This window comes from Hypanus sabinus, chromosome 6 (genome assembly GCF_030144855.1).
Source record: "Hypanus sabinus isolate sHypSab1 chromosome 6, sHypSab1.hap1, whole genome shotgun sequence".
NCBI lineage: Eukaryota > Metazoa > Chordata > Chondrichthyes > Myliobatiformes > Dasyatidae > Hypanus > Hypanus sabinus.
The window spans coordinates 128141763-128161459 of NC_082711.1; the positions used below are offsets into that span (position 1 = coordinate 128141763).

Consider the following 19697-nt stretch of genomic DNA (forward strand, 5'->3'; position numbering starts at 1 on the left):
CTACCTTAGATGTATGGAGTCTGAGAAAAGTGGATTCTCAATGCTGAGCCCAATGGCTGTTAGTGAGGCACTAACAAGCTGCATCTCTAGAGATGCCCAGTAAAAAGGTGTTTCATACAGCTTAGTATCGCTAATAGATTCTTGATCGGTCAGGGCATGAAGGGATATAGGGAGAAGGCAGGAGATTGGGACCGAGAGGAAAACTGGATCAGCTATGCAGAAACAGCAGAGCAGATTTGATGTGCCAAATGGCCTAATTCTGCTACTATATTGTGGCGAGCATTTGGTCCATAATGACAGATGAGGAAGCTCTTTCACTCAGCAACAGTTTTATTGTGATAGACACAAAACAGACCGGGCACCATGACCCAGAGAGTGAACCCACCCAGTCTGACACAGACAGGGAGGTGACCATCACACACCCCGGTTACAGTTAGGGTGACCCACAAATGCACAAGCAAGTAACTGTATAACCCAAGCTAGAATGTAACAATAAACAAACTGGAACTTCACACCATAATTCTGTAAAAGTATTTTAACACAAGAACAATAAACAGTACTGGTCATTAGAAATGCAGGGGCGGGCTGTCGACCAAGCTCTCACCCAGAATGTCAAAATATCTTATGGTCCAATATAACTATCTGACTGGTAATTAGACCGTTACATTTCTAATTTAGATCCATTAGATTTTTTTTGCTACATGATCATTCGTTTTTGCTGGTTTCAGAATAAAAGATACTACCTTTTTCAATTTGGAAACTCATCACAAGTGTCATTTCATTTTCAATCTTTTATTATTGATTTAAAAGAATAAGGATAAATACAAGTCAGAGGAGAAGTTATCTCAAATACATATTTCAATAAAAGTACAAATAAAGGAATATACATTGTCAAAATCATGTACAGTATAATATTGAGCTAATATGTAAAAGGAACCACAACTCCTCTTAACAATTCATAGAAAAAAAACTCAAAATTTCTATTGTGGAGAAAGAAAAAAAAAACTCACTAAACTAACCTAAAACAAAAAAAAAGGGGGACTGGGCAGTCCATTTTAGGATATATTTTAAAAAAAGGAAAAATCCTTCTAGTCAAATCTAAAACTTCGCGGAGAAAAAAAATTACCTAAAAAAGTAAGAGAAAGAAAAATTAGATCATATGAAAATATTGAATAAAAGGTTGCCAAGTCAGTTGAAATTTAAAAGATGCATCAAATGTCCGACTTCTAATTTTTTCCAAACTTAAACACAACATAATGGAGGAGAGCCAGAAAAACAAACAGGTGGATTAGGATCCTTCCAATACAACAAAATAGCTCTCCTAGCCAATAAAGTTGAAAGCACTATCATACGTTGAGCGGAATCAGGGACATTTCCTGCTTCCTTTGGAATAATCCCAAAGACTGCCGTAAGTGAACTAGGTTGTAGGTCCAAACCTATGACTTCTGATAACGTTCTAAAAACATCTCTCCAAAAATTATTTAACTTTATACAGGACCAAAACTAATGAGTGAAGGTAGCCACCTCAGTGTTGCATCTGTCACAGGTGGGACTTGTATTCGAAAAAATATCCGCTAGTTTATCTTTTGACCTTGAGCTGAATCAAGGAGTGACGGGCGCAGGTAGATGAATTGTTAACTAAATGATAAATTTTATTCCATTGATCATCTGAAAGTGACTCCTGAAGTTCCAATTCCCAAGCACGTTTAACCTATCATTAGACATTCATAAATTCATTAGCCGTTTATATATAATAGCTATCAATCCTTCTTGAAATGGTTTAAGCTGAAAAATAGCATCTATCATATTTGGTAAATGAGCAAATGGGTAATTCGGCAACAAATCACATAAAAAAATTCCCAACTTGTAAATATCTTAAAAAATTGTGCATTAGGTATATCATATTTATCCACTAGCTGAGAAAAAGACATTAAACAATCCTCTAAAAACAAATCTAAAAAAGTTTTTATTCCATTAGTTTTCCATGTTAAAAAGGCCTTATCCAAAATTGATGGTTTAAAAAAAACTGTTAAGATGGATATTACTAGAAAGAACAAAGTTATTTAAGTCAAAAAAATCTGTGAAACTGAAAGCAAATTTTTAATGTATGTCTAACAATGGGACTAGGATCTTGTCTACCCATCCTAGAAAACAAAACAGGAAGAGGAGCTCCCAGTAAAGAAACCAAAGAAAACCCCCTCACCGAGCTCTCCTCTGAGTCCAACCATGAAGGACAGTCCTGATTATCTATAAGTAATATATCGAATATTAATTCCCCAGTACTAAAATCTAAAGTTTTGTAACACTAAGCCTCCATCTTTTTTTAATTGTTGAAATAAAGGTTTACTCACTCTAGAACTCTTATTATTCCAGATATATGACAGTGTAGCAGTGTGCAACACGCAGCGCTGCAATAACGACACGGAGTCAGTGAGCTGCAGTTACAAAAGAGGTTTATTCAAACTTCGCGGCCTTGCTTTAAAGCCTTCCTGATCCCACCCTCCCCGGGCGGGAATGCTAGTCACAGTCCCATCCTGCGCGCAGGCTCTTCCCTTTGCTGGTGAAGCAGGCTTGGCGCCTTCTTTGGGACCGGCCTCAATGCCGGCGCGTGCCAATTTGTGAGCTGGTTCGAGTGCGCTGGGAAATGGGTCGCCACAACAGGATCATAGAATCTATTCTATCAAAAAACATTTTCGGGACAAAGGATGGAACAGCTTGAAACGTATATAAAAATTTTGGTAAAATTGCCATTTTTATAGCATTTATTCGACCAATTAACGACATCGTCATAGGCGACCATTTAAAAAGCATTTGTTATGTATTTTCAATTAGAGGAAGAAAATTATATTTATATAAATCTTTAAAATTTTTAGTAATTTTAATACCAAGATAGGTAAAATAATTTTTAGCAATATTAAAAGGTATTTGATCATAATAATCTACCTAATGCCCATTTCTTTAGGTATCTCCAAATTAGACACTTCATTAATCCTTTATTACCCAACTTCCCTGAGATGCCCGAGAAAAATGCTATGGACTTGTTTCTTTCAATTAATCCATTGTGTAAAGGTTTACTATCTTTTATTCGTGATAAATTAGTATCCTTTCGTCGCACCCCTTTGGATAAAAACAGAATGGCTTGGGAGCATGACTTAAATATCCCTTTATCTGATGAGGTTTGGGACTCAATTCTCAAGTCAGTTAACTCAACTTCACTTTGTGCTCGCCACTGTCTTTTACAGTTTAAGATTGTTCATAAGACTCATATGTCCAAATCTAAATTATCTCGATTTTATCCTAATATTAGTCCTCTTTGTGATAAATGCAAAAGTGGCGAGGCTTCTCTCATTCATATGTACTGGACCTGTCCTAGTCTAGAGAAATTTTGGAGGGATGTTTTCTTAACTTTATCCTGTATTCTGAATTGCCACTTAGAACCTAACCCTTTAATTGTTCTTTTTGGTTTCTTGGCTGAGACAGATATACGTCTGAGTTTGACTAAACGTCAAATATTATCTTTTGCTTCTCTCCCGGCTAGATGTCTAATTCTTCTTAGATGGAGAGATGTTGCCCCACCCACGCACGCTCAATGACTTAACGATATTATGTCCTGTTTAGGTCTGGAAAAAAATTCATTACTCAATTCTTAATTCGGACATAAAGTTTCATAAGGTCTGGGGACCTTTTATTGAGTATTTTCATAACTTTCCTTTTGACTGAGTTTCTTTTTCAGTCCCTTGCTTTCAGCTTTTTTTTGGTAGTAGGCATTATTATCTTCTATTTTTAATTGTATCTACAGTTTTGGGGGTTTGAATGTTCTGATTTACATTTCCTACATTTTGTTCTGGTTGGTCTGGAGTTTTTTTTCTTGCGGGGGTGGGGGTGGATACTAACTTTACACAACTTCAATTTGGGTGCTTTTTCAATTATTACATTCTGTATTATTTTACAATTGTATGTTTATCTTGCACTGTATTAATTTCCTATTTCATTCTTGGGGTTTTTTTTGTAGTGTTGTAGAAAATGCATAAAAAAAATCAATTAAAAAAGAATCTATTCACAATAATAGAATTATCAGAAAATTCAGATTTATAAAGATTAGAATAGAAATCCATAAATATCTTATCTTATATCTTAATATCTTATTAATTTCATTAGGGTCTAATGTTTCAGTTCTATCTGGTCTACATACTTTCAAAATCTGTCTTCTTACCATATTGCCTTTAACTGACCGGCCAGCAATTTACCTGATTAATCATCATGTATATAAAATTGACTTTTAGATTTGAAAATTTGCTGCTCAATGGGGAAGGTCAAAAGCAGATCATATTGTGTTTGGAGTTCAACCCTTTCCTTATACATAGATCTTCACTAGGTCTTACTGAATACGCTTTATCTAGCTCTCTAATTTTATTAGTAATCACTAAAAGATCCACTTTGGTTTTCCTTCTTAAACCTGCTGAATATGAAATTATCTGTCCCCTAAGCAAGGATTTCATCGTATCCCATATAACCAAATTTGACATACCTTCAGTTGTATTAAGTTCAAAAAATAAAGAAATTTGCTCCTTAATAAAACTAACAAAAGCTGGATCCTTTAACAATACAGGATTCAATCTCCACTGTGACATTTTCAAAATATTATCAGGGAGCTTCAGAGTTAATTTCATAGGTGCGTGATCCAACAGCGCAATGACGTCATACGCACACTCAGCAACAGAATACAACAACTGTGCATCTAGAAAAAAATAATCAATTCTAAGAAAAATCTTTGTCATTAGGGTGTTTATCTCTCCAGATATCGACCGGGCCATATTCTAATAGAAAAGAATTAATACAGGTCGCCGCTTTATTAGGAAGCAACGGATTGGTTGATGACCTGTCAATCGCCAGATTAAGACAACAGTTAAAGTCACTGCCCATAATCAACTTATATTCATTTGGATTTGGGAGCTCAGAAAAAAGCTTCTTAAAAAATTTAGGACTGTCTGAATTAGGTGCATAAACACACACCAAAGCTACCTTTAGACTACGTAATAGATCAGTGACAATTAAATATCTTCCAATCAAATCAGTAACAGTATTAAAATGTACAAAAGGGATTTTAGAGTTAACAAAAATAGATACCCCTCTAACTTTACTTGTTGATAAAGAGTGATATGAAAGTCCCTTCCAGAAATTAAAAAAGTGATCTTCATCCTGTCTCCATACACGAGTTTATTATGCAAAAATAATATCCGCATGAAGTGCTTTTAATTTCTTAAAAATCTTTTTACACTTAATAGGATAATCATGCCGTTCAAATTCCAAAGTATATTAATTTTATTAGCATCCATGTTTAAGATTTAATTTAAAGTTTTATAAAGAAAGCTATTGCGCAAGTACAAACTAAATCCAAAGGAAAAAAACAGCACTGACTTGACCAGAAGTGACAACATAATTGATAGAAAAGGTAACCTCTCATAATTGCCCAGTCGAGAAAAAAAACTACTCTAATAGCATCACCTCTCTCCCCCGAAGCCTGAGTAGTGACCCAATAGGAAGGTCACATGCTAAACCTAATGACCCTTGACCCCAACCTCCATTTTGCAGCTGTATTAACAACGTTTTGTTTACCCCGCCGATTTTAGACATAATAAAAGAGATGAACAAATTTCAAATACTGTAATGTTATGTCTAACAATAGTTAAAATGTAACTGGCGACGGCCATCTTAAATTCATCTAAAGTATATTAATCATGCATTCAAAAAAGAATAAATCCAAGCAAATAATATATTACGACTGGTTTTTTTAAAAAACTTACAAATCATATTAAAAAAAGCTATACAAACCCAAAGCTATATTAGTATTAAGACAAGCGAGAAAAAAAATTAAATCAAACCAGGTCCTGTGCGGAATGTTAGGTTTTCTTCAAAGTAACTATAGATATATACTAATTATTAATAAATAAAGAAAAAAATTAAATAAGCCAAGTCCTGTACAGACATCCATAAAGCATAGAACAGACTTTCCTCAAGTCATCTATAAACATCTCCCAGCTCAGAATTACCTATTCAAGTTACAATTGGCATTGATTTAAAGCTCTTAATAAATTCCCACCCTTCATCTAGAGAACGAATCTTTTGTGGCTGAGAGTCAGGTGGAAAAATTATCAGATGTGCTGGATAATGGAGGGATGGGCGACATTTTCTTTTATACAATTCAATCATCAATTCCTGGTATTTCCTTCTTTCGGCAAAAATCTCAGGAGCAAAGCCTTCCTCTATACGAATTTCTGTTGAATTGTAGACTAGCTTTCCTCTTTTTCTTGCCTCTTGGAGCATAGCTTCTTTGGTTGTAAAATAATGCAAGCAAAGTATGAGTGGTTGTGGACGTAATTCAGTTGAGTGTCGAAATCTCGGGATCTATGCACTCTATCAAGTACAGGGTGCGCTTCAAGAATCTCACTAAAAAGTGAATGCAACATATCTGAGAAGGACTTTAACAGGTCACCAGTTTCAGCATTTTCAGGCAAACCCAATATGCGTAAATTCCTCTGGCGTGCTCTGCTGTCTAAATCAATCTTTTTTTTCTTCGTTCTTGATAATTCCAAAGTGACTTCATTAATTTTCTTTTCCATAGATGACATCTTCAATTCTTGTTCATTAATAGTGTGCCTGAATAATTCCTGTTTCCCCTCAATTCGATGGGTAGTCGGTTTGAGCATCTGAAATTGAAAATCCAAATTCTTCAAAGATTCTTGAACAGTAAAAATGGATTTTTCAAACTTTCCATTAACATCCATCAGTTTATCAATCTTAGTGTTAAGTGAACCAAATTCAAATTTCATATCTTGTATTGAAGAAAGTATTTCTGCTAAAGTTACAGGTTCCTCCAATTTCTTTATTTGTTCTGTTTGAGGAAGGTCTTGCCGCTTCTCAATTCAATACTGGATCAACTTCCTGCCATTGTAGTTAAGTCATAAATCCTTCAACAAAAATAATGAATCTTCAAACTTAAAATGAATCTATCAGTGGAATGTAAGATATAAAAAGTGCAGCTGCGATGAAAACGCATCTCACTCCATTCGCTGCAAAATGGGAGTCTGACAATTGTCATTACCCAGGTACAGTCTCAGTGGTTTTGGGTTGTTTTCAAATAACTGCTCATAATTCCACATGCTGATCCATGCCCTAAGCTCATTCGCCTTTCCTATGATACTCTTTACATTGAAATATACACAACTCATAACATTAGTCCCACCAAGCTCAATCTTTTGATTCCTGACTTTGTTATACGATTAACAACATCTTTCCAAAAAAAACCACTCTACTCTCTGCTCTGACATTCTGGCTCCCATACCCTTCAACTCCAGTTTAAATCGTCTCAAATAACACTAGCAAACCTTCCTGCAAGGATGTTAGTCCCCTACAGTTCAGGTGCAAAATGTCCCTTTTGTACAGGTCCCATCTTCCCTGGAAGAGAGCCCAATGATCCAAAATTCTGAAGCCCTCCCTCCTGCACCATCTCCTAAACTGTATGATCTTCCTTTTTCTGACCTCACTGACATGTGGCAGGGTAGCAGTCCTGAGGTCACAACCCTGGAGGTCCTGTCCGTTAACTTAATTCCCTTTGCAGGACTTCATCACCCTTCCTACCCATGTCACCAGTCCAAACATCAATCCAATCTCTGGCTGCTCACCCTCCCACTTAATACTGTGGACTCAATCCAGGATATCCCTGATCCTGGGATTGGGAAGACTACATACCTTCCAGGAATTTTGTTCTCATCCACAGAACCCACTGTCCCCCTAACCAATGAATCCCCTATCGCTACAGCTTGCCTCTTCTCCCTCCTTCCCTTTGGAGCCATAAAGCCAGACTCAGCGCAAGAGACCTGACTGCTGTGGCTTTCCCTTCCTAGGTCACCTCCCCCAATAGTATCTAAAGTGGTATACCTGCTGTTGAGGGGAACAGCCCAAGGGTACTCCTTTCCCCCTCCTGACAGTCATCCAGTTACCTGTGTCCTGCATCTTGAGTGTAACTACCTCCCTGTATAGAAAGATATGGAAAACCTACAGCACAATACAGGCCCTTCAGCCCACGATGCTGTGCCAAACATGTACTTATTTTAGGAATTACCTAGGGTTACCCATAGCCCTCTAAGCTCCACATACCTATCTAGGAGTCTCTGAAAAGATCCTATCATATCCGCCTCCACCACCATCGCCAGCAGCCCATTCCTTGCACTCACCACCCTCTGTGTAAAAAACTCGCCACTAACATCTCCTCTGTACTTACTTCCAAGCACCTTAAAATTCCCCTCCTGTGTTACCCATCTCAGCCCTGGGAAAAAGCCTCTGACTATCAACACGATCAATGCCTCTCATTATCTTACACAGCTCTATCAGGTCACCTCTCAATCTCCTTCGCTCCAAAGAGATAAGGCAGAGTTCACTCAACCTATTCTCATAAGACATGCTCCCCAATTCAGGCAACATCTTTGTAAATCTCCTCTGCACCCTTTCTATAGTTTCCACATCCTTCCTGTAGTGAGGTGGCCAGAACTGGGCACAGGACTCCAAGTGGGGTCTGACCAGGGTCCTAAATAGCTGCAACATTACTTCGTGGCTCTCAAACTCAGTCCCACGGTTGATGAAGGCCAATACACCGTACGTCTTCTAAACACATAGGCAACCTGTGCGGCAGCTTAGAGGGTCCTATGGATTTGGACTCCAAGATCCCTCTGATCCTCCACACTGCCAAGAGTCTTGCCATTTGTATTTACATACTGTATTTACTAACCCATCCCTGCACTTCCTCATCCAGGTCATTTATAAAACTCACAAAGAGAAGGGGTCCCTGAACAGATCCCTGAGGCACACCACTGGTTACCGACCTCTTGATCACCTGCTGATCAACTTCTCTTTCTTTTTAAATCTTTTTATTAGTTTTAAACAAACATAAATGAAACATGAATACAAAATGTTTGAGAGTACATAATTAATAGTTTAAATAGACATTCAGATATATAATAAAAATATATAACCTCTCAAACTCAGAACATTAATGAACAAAGAAGTAAAAAAAGAAAAAAAAAGAAAAACCTCCCAAAAAAAGAGAAAAAAAACAAAAAAAAAACACTAACCAACATGGGCAATTGAATAATATTAAGTACGTATACAGTAGTGCCAATAATTCCAAACCTCCATCCAATTGATTAAGGATAATATAAGTAAGGTTTAGGAAAAGACAATTCAACTCATGTGAAAATGTTGAATAAAAGGTCTCCAAGTTTCTTCAAATTTAACTGAAGGTTCAAAAACCACACTTCTAATTATTTCTAAACTCAAACAAGAAATAGTTTGAGAAAACCACTGAAATACGGTTGGAGGATTAATTTCTTTCCAATTCAATAAAATAGATCTTCTAGCCATTAATGTAACAAATGCAATCATTCATTGAGATGAAGCGGATAAACGATTATTATCCGTCATTGGTAAACCTAAAATTGCAGTAAGAGGATGCGGTTGAAAATTAATATTTAAAACTCTTGAAATAATACTGGAAATATCTTTCCAATAATTTTGTAAACAAGGACAAGACCAGAACATATGAGTCAATGAAGCAACATCAGAATGACATCTATCGCAGGTTGAGTTAAGATGAGAATAAAATCGAGCCAGTTTATCCTTAGACATATGAGCTCTAAGTACAACCTTAAATTGTATTAGGGCATGTTTAGCACAAAGAGAGGACGAATTTACCAATAATAAAAATTATTTCCCATTGCTCAGTAGATACAAGACAATGCAACTCTTCTTGCCATTCCTTCTTAATTTTTTCTGATACATCTAACTGTAAATTCATGATCATCTTATAAATGATGGCTACTAAACCCTTTTGATAAGGATTAAGGGCTAAAATTTTATCTGTAATGTCCAATGGACATTCTTTCGAAAAAGACTGTAACTCATTATACAAAAAATTTCTAACTTGCAAATATCTAAAAAAATGGATTTTAGGTAAATTATATTTATTAGATGGCTGTTCAAAGGACATAATGTTATCATCCAGAAACAGATCATGAAAACATGTTATACCTTTTGTTTTCCATAAAAGAAAAGCTTGATCCACAGATGAAGGCCGAAAAAAATAATTAGATATTATAGGACATGATAAAATAAATTTATTCAAACCAAAAAATTTACGAAATTGAAACCAAATTCGTAATGTGTAGCTGATCAACTTCTCAGCCACTGGAATAGTCTGGAATTCATCCAGCTCCAGTTCCAATTCCTTAACAAAGTCTAAAATAAAGTGCAGCTGGATGCACTTTTTGCATTGTCAGGGACACAGGAGGTCTCCCTGCTTGCCTACATCCCAGAATAGGAGCATATTCTGCATGGCATTCACACTGCTCTAAAGGTGCAGTAAGAAAGAAATGAGAAAAATTAAATGAAAATATACCTACAGCTTCCATTGAAGCCTTTATAAGCCAAAGCCTCAGCTCCCCACTCTAACACTGGCCCACTCATGCAATGGCTGCTCTGATAAACCTAACTCCTTTTTGTTGATCTTTGCCCAGTGCCCAATTATGCACAATCAAACCTCTCATCAGGAACTCTGGCATGCAGAATGTCAACACTGCCCCGCTCGCTTCTTTTGAAATCTTTCTCTTGCTACACAATCCAATGTCTCCTCAAGAACTGTGCCATTCAGAATCAGAAATTTCTAATACTGGAGGCATGCAAATCAGGTGAGTTCAAAGGAAATGAGCAGAACAAGCTTTTGTTTGTAGTGAGTGGGTGGGTGCCTGGAATGCTGCCAGGGATTGAAGTGACAGCAAACATGAATGACTTTTAGATAGCTAGTTGAATATTCAGTGAATGGAAGGATATGGATTTGTGCAGCAGAGGGACTAGATTAGTTAGGTTTTTAATTATTAATTTAATTCCTTTGGCACAACATCCTAGGTTGAAAGCCATGTTGATGAAGATAGCATTTGGTGTGCACTGAGTAAGGGAGTTGAGGTGTTATTTTAAAGTTGTATAAGTAAAGATGTCACTCAGCTGGAAAGTGTTGAAAGAGATATATATGAATATTGCCGGACTGGAGGGCATGAATTATAGGGAGAGATTGAACAGGCTAGAACTTTATCCCTCGGAACATAGGTGACTGAGGGATAAGACCATAAAACTATCAAACATGGGAGCAGAAGCAGGCCATTCAGCCCATTGCATCTATTCTGCCATTCCATAACGGCTGATCCCATCCAACTTCATACACCTGCTTCCTTTGATGCCCTGACCGAACAGGAAACAATCAACTTCCACCTTAAATATACTCATGGACTTGACCTCCACTGCAGTCCGTGGCAGAGCATTCCACAAGTGCACTACTCTTTGTCTAAAAAATTCTTCCTAACCCCTGTTTTAAAAGGTTGCCCCTAAATTGTGAGGCTGTACCCTCTAGTTCTGGATACTCACTCTATAGGAAACATCCTCTCCATATCCACTCTATATAATCCTTTCAACAGTCAGTAGATTTCAATGAGATCCCCCATATTGTTCTAAATTTCAGAGAATACAGGCCCAAGGGTGCCAAATGCTCCTCAAAGGTTAACCCCTTCATTCCTAGGATCATCCTCGAGAACATCCTCTGGACTCTCTCCAATGGCTGACACACCCTTTCTGAGATATGGGGTCCAAACCTGTTGACAATACTCCAAGTGCAACCTGACTAGTGTCTAATAAAGGCTCAGCATTATCTCCTTTTATATTCTACTCCCCTTGAAGTAAATGTCAACATTGCATTTGCCTTCTTTACCATACACTCAACCTGAAAATTAACCTTCTGGGAGTCTTGCATGAGGATTCCTAAATCCTTCTGCACCTCTGAAGTTTGAAACTTCTCCCCATTTAGATAATAGTCTGCACTATTCTTCCTTTTACCAAAATGCATCATCATGCATTTCCCAACACTGTATTCCAACTGCCACTTTCTTCCTCATTCTTCCAATTTGTCTAAGTCCTACTGCAATTGCATTGCTTCCTCTGCACTGCCTACCCCTCTACCTATCTTCATATCATCTGCAAACTTTGCCACAGAGCCATCAACTCCATTACCCAAATCAATGACAAACAATGTTAAAGGTATTGGTCCCTGAGGAACACCACTGGTCACTGGAATCCAATCAAAAAATACTTCGCTTATTCCCACTTGTTGCCTCCTGCCTGTCAGCCATTCCTCTATCTATGCCAGTATCTTTCCTGTAATGCCATGGGATTTTATCCTGTTAAGTAGCCTCATGTGTGACACCTTATCAAATGCCTTCTGAAAATCCAAGTAAATGACATCCACTGCTTCTCTTCTGTCCACCCCGCATGTTACTTCCTCGAGGAACTCCAACAGAATGGTCAGGCAAGATTTCCCTTCACAGAAACCATGCTGACTTTGACTTATTTTATCATTAGTCTCTAAGTACCTTGAAACCTCATCCTTAATAACAGACTCCAACACTATCTCAACCACTGAGGTTAGTCTGTTGTTGTTCAGTCGTGGAGTCCAACTCTTTGTGACCTCCTGAATTCTTGCACACCACGTTTCTTGTTGGAAACTGCCTCCCCAAGATCCCCCAAGGTCATATGCATTGTCTGAGAAATATTATCTATCCATCATAGCCTCTGTCATCCTCTCCCTCTTTTACCTTCTGTTTTACCTAACATGAGTCTTTTCCATGGAATCATACCTTCTCATGATGTGGCCAAAATATTTGAGCTTTTCTTTCATAATCATAATCATAGAACACAGAAAACCAGCACAATACAGGCCCTTCGGCCCACAAGGTTGTGCCAAACATGTCCCTGCCCTAGAAATTACTAGACTTACCTATACAGATGACCACCGTTTTTCGAACATTCACTTTACAACAGCTTGCTGTTACGAAAGACCTACATTAGTACCTGTTTTCGATAACCAGAGGATTTTCGCTTCTACAAAAAAAGACACCCACTTTATGTGTGTGTTTACCCCAAAGAAGACTATCATGACCGTGAAGCGTTGTGCAGGCAGTTGTGTACGCATGAGTGTATGTGCGTATGCGTGTATTTTTTTCTCCAAATCGATTTTGGCTCGCTGTCTTCCCGATTTTGGTAAGTGAAACTACACCATACATACAATAATTCTACTTTATATAGCTGAGTCTTTATCATATCATTCCTGCTTTTACTATATGTTTGTGTTATTTTAGGTTTTATGTGTTATTTGGTATGATTTGGTAGGTTTTTTTGGGTCTGGGAACGCTCAAAAGTTTTTCCCATATAAATTAATGATAATTTCTTCTTCACTTTATGACATTTCGGCTTACAAACTGTTTCATAGGAACGCTCTACCTTCGGATAGCGGGGGAAACCTGTAGCCCTCTATGTTTCTAAGCTCAATGTACCTGTCCAAAAGTCTCTTAAAAGACCCTATCATATCCGCCTCCACCACCTTTGCCAGCAGCCCAATCCATGCTCTCACCACTCTGAGTAAAAAACTTATCCCTGACATCTCCTCTTTACCTATTCCCCAGCACCTTAAACCTGTGTCCTCTTGTGGCAACCATTTCAGCCCTGGGAAAAAGCCCCTGACTATCCACACGATCAATGCCTCTCAACATCTTATACACCTCTATCAGGTCACCTCTCATCCTCCGTCACTCCAAGGAGAAAAGGCCGAGTTCACTCAACCTATCCTCATAAGACATGCTCCCCAATCCAGGCAACATCCTTGTAAATCTGCTCTGCACCCTTTCTACGGCTTCCACATCCTTCCTGTAGTGAGGCGATCAGAACTGAGCACAGTACTCCGAGTGGGGTCTGACCAGGGTCCTATATAGCTGCAACATTACCTCTCAGCTCCTACATTCAATTCCACGATCGATGAAGGCCAATACACCGTATGCCTTCTTAACTACAGAGTCAACCTGCACAGCTGCTCTGAGCGTCCTATGGACTCGGACCCCAAAATCCCTCTGATCCCCCTCACTGCCAAGAGTCTTATCATTAATACTATACACCCTATCCTCGTTATATGCGGGGGATACATTCCTCGCAGCTGTCGCATAATATGAAAACTCATAATGTGAATAATTATTTAAATGGAGAGAATAGGGATGCCTTCCAGAGGGCTTCCTGAATATGTTTTATCTGTAATTTATTCACATTTTAATACCAATACCACACAAAAGCAGTACCACGAGGCAACATTTGTATTATATTTCATCAATTTAAGGTTATATTCATCGTAATAAATCACAGAAAGTTAACATACTCAGGTGTACAGTACTCACCGACAGTGGCAGGTGTGTTTGCCCTGAGAGATGAGTGGCTGTTGTGGTGTCGGGATTATATCAAGCACAGCAAGGGTTGAAGGAAGACTCATGGAGCTCTTAGAACTGCTGGCAGCAGGAAATGACACCGGTTTGAATAAAGTGGTGAGGGCTGTTTGTTTTGTTTTTCAGCATAAATTTGCTTGTAGGGAAGAAGGGTTGATAGCAGGGAACAACTGAAATGTTGACTCCGTTCTAAACTTGGGTCCGTGTCCATCGCCATTTGTGCCAAGTGTTCTGACTTCCACCATTCCCTCACCGCTGGTAAACTCCCGGGATTTTCAAAATCCTCTGTTGCTTGCAGCATCTGAGAGATAGTTCGCCGTAAAAAAAAATACACCTTGAATGTGGATCACACCTTGGTCGAGTGGCTGAATCAGCGATTTTGTGTTAGGCGGCAGGAAACGCACTGTTATGTTAGGATGAATGCTGTCCAAATGTTTAGGATGGGCTGGTGCATTGTCAAGCAACAAAAGAACTTTAAAGGCAAGTTTCTGTTCCCGGCAATAGCATCCCACAGCTATGTTACCTTCACCTGATGCCACGCTGTTTATAATTTCCAACTTTTTTTCAAGTGTTAAAGCGATTTTCTGCTGCTTGGCTGATGGCCCATGAATTGATATCGGACGCTTAGGATGCATAGTTAAATATTTCAAGCACAAAATCACTGCACCGTAGGTAAAACCAACAAAAGTTTAGGAGCACAAGATCACATATCCACACGTTGCCAAAACCAATGCGAGACTGACGGGAGTGAGACCGTGAGGTGAGCACACCTGACTTGTATTGGCAGGAAAGTGGTGCTTCTCGTCCCAACAGTGAGACTGTGAGGTGTGCGCACATGACTTGTATTGGCAGGAAAGTGGTGCTTCTCGTCCCAACAGTGAGACTGTGAGGTGTGCGCACATGACTTGTATTGGTGGGAAAGCAGTGCTCCTCGCATAACTGTGAGTTTTGGACGCATATAAGGAGACGTTGGTAGAAATAGGTTCCTCGCATAACTGTGAATCCGCATTGTCTGAAGATGCATATAACGAGGAGAGGGTGTATTCTGCCATCATATTTGACCTACCAAAATGAACCACTTCACACTTATCTGGGTTGAACTCCATCTGCCACTTATCAGCCCAATTTTGCATCCTATCAATGCCCCGCTGTAACCTCTGACAGCCCTCCACACTATCCACAATACCTCCAAACTTAGTGCCTTATGGTCATCAGCAAACTTACTAACCCATCCCTCCACTTCCTCATCCAGGTCATTTATAAAAATCACGAAGATTAAGGGTCCCAGAACAGATCCCTCAGGCACCCCAGTGGTGACCGACCTCAATGCAGAATATGACCCATCGATAACCACCTTTTGCCTTCCGTGGGCAAGCCAGTTCTGGATCCACAAAGCAAGGTCCCCTTGGATCCCATGTCTCCTTACTTTCTCAATAAGACTTGCATGGGGTACCTTATCAAATGCCTCAGACCTCCTAGTGAGTAGTCTGGCTGTATTTCTTCAAGCATTGACTTGTTGGATCTTCTTGCTGTCCAACAAACTCTTTAACACTTTCCTCCAGCATCCAAGTTCAAAGGCATTGATTCTTTTGTATTCAGCCTTACAAGTAGTCCAGCTCCCATAGCCATACATCACAACTGGAAATACCAGAGACTTGATGATACTAGGTTAGGTTAACTGGCCTATAATTTCCTTTCTTTTGCCTTCCTCCATTCTTAAAGAGAGGAGTGACATTTGCTTATTAGAGGCGTATAAAATCAGAAAGGACATAGATAAGGTGAGTCTTTTTTCTAGAGAAAGGGAGTAAAAAAAACTACAGGGCATAGCAACTTCTTTATGAAGAGGTTAGACAGTCTATGAAATGAGATACCTGAATAAGTGGTTGAAGCAGTTAAAATAGTATAACTTAAAAGACATTTGAACAACAGATGTTATATGGATAAGACTGTGATATGGGCCAAACACACACAAATGGGATTTGCCTCAATGGACACTGATTTGCATGGATGAGGTGGGTATCAACTCATCTAACAACATTACCTTCAGCTGTCTTAGTTGCTGCAAGATCATGTAGTCAGTCATATTGTCAAAAAGCCCATCTGTTGCTGTAAGAATGATATCACCCACTTCTACATTGAATGTGGAATCTTCTGCCGTTTCAGGGCTATAGGATACAAAGTAAATAGAATTAATTAATCCTCAAGGAGCTGTGAGCTTGAAGACCAGATACACAAATCAATAAAAGGTACTGGACAGTTACAAAAATAAAAATTAGAATTAAACTTCTCATTCAGTTAATTCTGGCTGTACAACATCTAGAGAATTCATTCTGGTGTATCCTATCTGAAGAATATAGTTATGGTTAGCAGTCGGTGTGGAGATGAGGTTTATTCTGACCTTGATTTAGAATATTAAAGGATGAGCTTACTAAGCTTCCAATAAATAAAGGATTTGATAGGATTGATTCTGCTCAATGGATGGAATTCTGGTTATTCTGGAATGATGTTAAGAAAACTCATTCATAGAAAGAGTCACTTCCAAAGTTGAAGTTTTCTTGTGGATAGATCAACTGAGAACCACAAGACTAAAACAGATAGATAGCTTGGAAAGCAACCAACGAAGGCTCGGACAAGTGCAACTTTAGTTACCCTTGAGGCTTTGATTTATTAATTCATGGCAGGTAGGCATCAGCAGCAAAGTTAATCTACAGTTCTGGAAAAAGATGATGGTAATTGCTTTCTTAAATGGGTTCTGTTGACATGGTAAGGCATTCCAGCAGTTTAGTTAAATATTTAATTAAAATGCTTCTGGAAGTTAGCATATTTCCACAAATCTTGAGCTTTGAGCACCTTACTTTCATTTCATGAATGTTTGATATTCCAAGAAGGGGCTTAAGGGAGCAGTATGAATTTAAACTGCCAAGTTACAAAAACAAACTTGATGGCATCAATCAAGTTACAAAACCAAGGCACTTGATAGGACAAATCAAAACATTACTTGTGCTGCACAATTTAAGAACAGAAAATTCTGGAACGTGGTCAACCAGCAGCTGCATACAGAAAAACAACAAACTCTGCACCACACTCTTTTGGCCGGCACCATTCAGTATCCTTTCTTCTACTATCCTCCCTCGCATTTCCTCTGATGCAATACCTTACACTTGTTGGCATTAAATTCATCTGTCATTTTGTAGCATTTTTCTAGCTGGTCCAGATCCCACTGCAAGCTCTGATAATCTTCCTTGCTGTCCACTACTCTCTCAGTCTTGGTGCCATCCACAAATTTGTTGATCCAGTTAACCACACCATTCAGGTCACTGATATAGATGACAAACAACAATAAACCCAGTACCGATCCCTGTGGCACTCCACTAGTCACAGATAGGCAACATTTTACCACCACTCTCTGGCTTTTCCTACAAATCCAATGTTTAATCCAATTTACTACTTCATCTTGAATGCCAAGCAACAGAACCTTCTTAACCAACCTCCCACACGAGACCTTGTTAAATGCCTTGCTAAAGTCCATTCAGACAACATCCACTGTCTTGCCTTCATCAACTTTCCTGGTAACATCCTCGAAAAATTCAAGATTGGTTTGACACTGATTAGGGGTCAATAGCATGGTTTGTGAGCCTTACGAGCCTGACTGAATTTTTTTGAAGATGCAATAAACTACATTGATGTATGTAGAGCAGTGGATGCGGTGAAAATAGATTTTAGAAAGACAAAAAGTAATGGATTTTAGATAAAGATTCCCCATGGTAGGCTCATAAAGTTCAAGGTTCAAAGTACATTTATTATCAAGGTATGAATGCATTATACAACCTTGAAATAAGTCTCAACCAAGAAACAAGAAACCCAAAAGAATCCAGTTAAAAGTAAAGGCCAACACCCAATACACAGAAAGAAAAAAAAACAAATCATGCAAGCAATAGCGTTCAGAACAAAAGTGAAGAATAAATGTAGGCACAAAGTCTGGAGCAGCCAGGACAAGCCCACAGCCTCAGCGCAACAAAGAGTGAATCAAACATCCCAGAGCAGCGAACAGAACCAACCTGATCACACCCTCCCTTTTCAATCCATCTGGCCCAGTATTTAAATCATCCAAACATCAGGTCATTCCTCACTCTAGGACCTGGGCTATCACTCTGAGCCTAGATCCCACCACCATGTTCTGACCCATACCTAACCTTTCCAAATTGGTCTGGTGCATAGATCAATCAGACTTCGCTCTTGGTTTAGGTAGATGGGCTCTGAAACTCCTTCGCTCTGACGTTTTTCCACTTTGCACACCCTGACTCTGTCTTGACCTCACTCCAACCACGCCTCGACCCTCAAGTCAGCATCATCTTCACTCGTTTTTTCCATTGTTTGCAGTGATCGCTTAGCATTTTTTTTACAGAACAAGTGCTATTAATAAAGTATTTAGTTGTATTTCTTGCTTTGGGAACCACCAGTAGGTTGTCACTTATCTTCAATAGCACCATCTTAAATCAGAAGTCAGGAGGCATATCATCCAGAGAAACTTGGCTGTGTGGATTCAAACTGGCTTGCCCATAGAATGCAGAGGGTGATTGTAGATGGAGCATAATCTGCTTAGATTATGGCCAATGGTATCATAAACACAAGAAAATCTGCAGAATAGTATCACAAACATGAAGTCCTGAAGAAGAGTCTCAGCCCGAAACACTGACTGACTACGTTTTTCCATAGATGCCACTGGCCTGCTGAGTTCCTCCAGCATTTTGTGTGTGTTACTGGCCAGTGGTGTTCAGCAGGGATCCATTCTAGGATCCTGCTCTTTGTGATTTTTATAAATGACGTATGAAGAAGTTGAAGGGTGGGTTAGAAAGTTTGCAATTGACATAAATATGGTTGGAGCTGTGGATAGCGTAGAGGGTTGTAGAAGGTTACAATGGGACATTGACAAGATGCAGAGTATATAGTATATATTTTATCTTTCTATGCATATAAAACACTTAAGAAACGTATGTATTCCAATAATTAAACCACTGCGTTGCTTAGTAATAATTGTAGCTTTCAGCAGGACAGGGCCTTTCACATGTTCCATTATTCTCACTTTATCACTGGTACCAACGACATAGGCAGGAAGAGGGATGAGGTCCTGAAGTGTGAGTTTCAGGAACTATGCAGAAGGCTGAAGAACAGGACCTCAAGGGTGGCGTTCTCAGGATTGCTGCCAGTACTACATGATAGTGATGGTAAGAATTGGAGGAGATGGCAGTTGAATGCGTGGCTGAGGAGTTGGTGCAGGGGGCAGGGTTTTAGATTTTTGGATCATTGGGATCTCTTCTGGGGAAGGTGGGACCTGTA

The 19697-nt window shown here is 38.9% G+C and overlaps 1 protein-coding gene across 9 annotated transcripts in view; it reads right to left on the minus strand.

The window, feature by feature from the left end:
• Positions 1–19697, minus strand: part of LOC132395819 (protein phosphatase PTC7 homolog) — a 143415-nt gene that overhangs the window by 46618 nt on the left and 77100 nt on the right. For 2 of the 9 annotated variants that reach the window (XM_059972906.1, XM_059972909.1), the window contains exon 4: positions 16402–16525. In XM_059972906.1, the coding sequence (XP_059828889.1) occupies positions 16402–16525 (124 nt within the window). The other 7 variants (XR_009512758.1, XM_059972907.1, XM_059972905.1 and 4 more) reach the window with 7 other exon arrangements.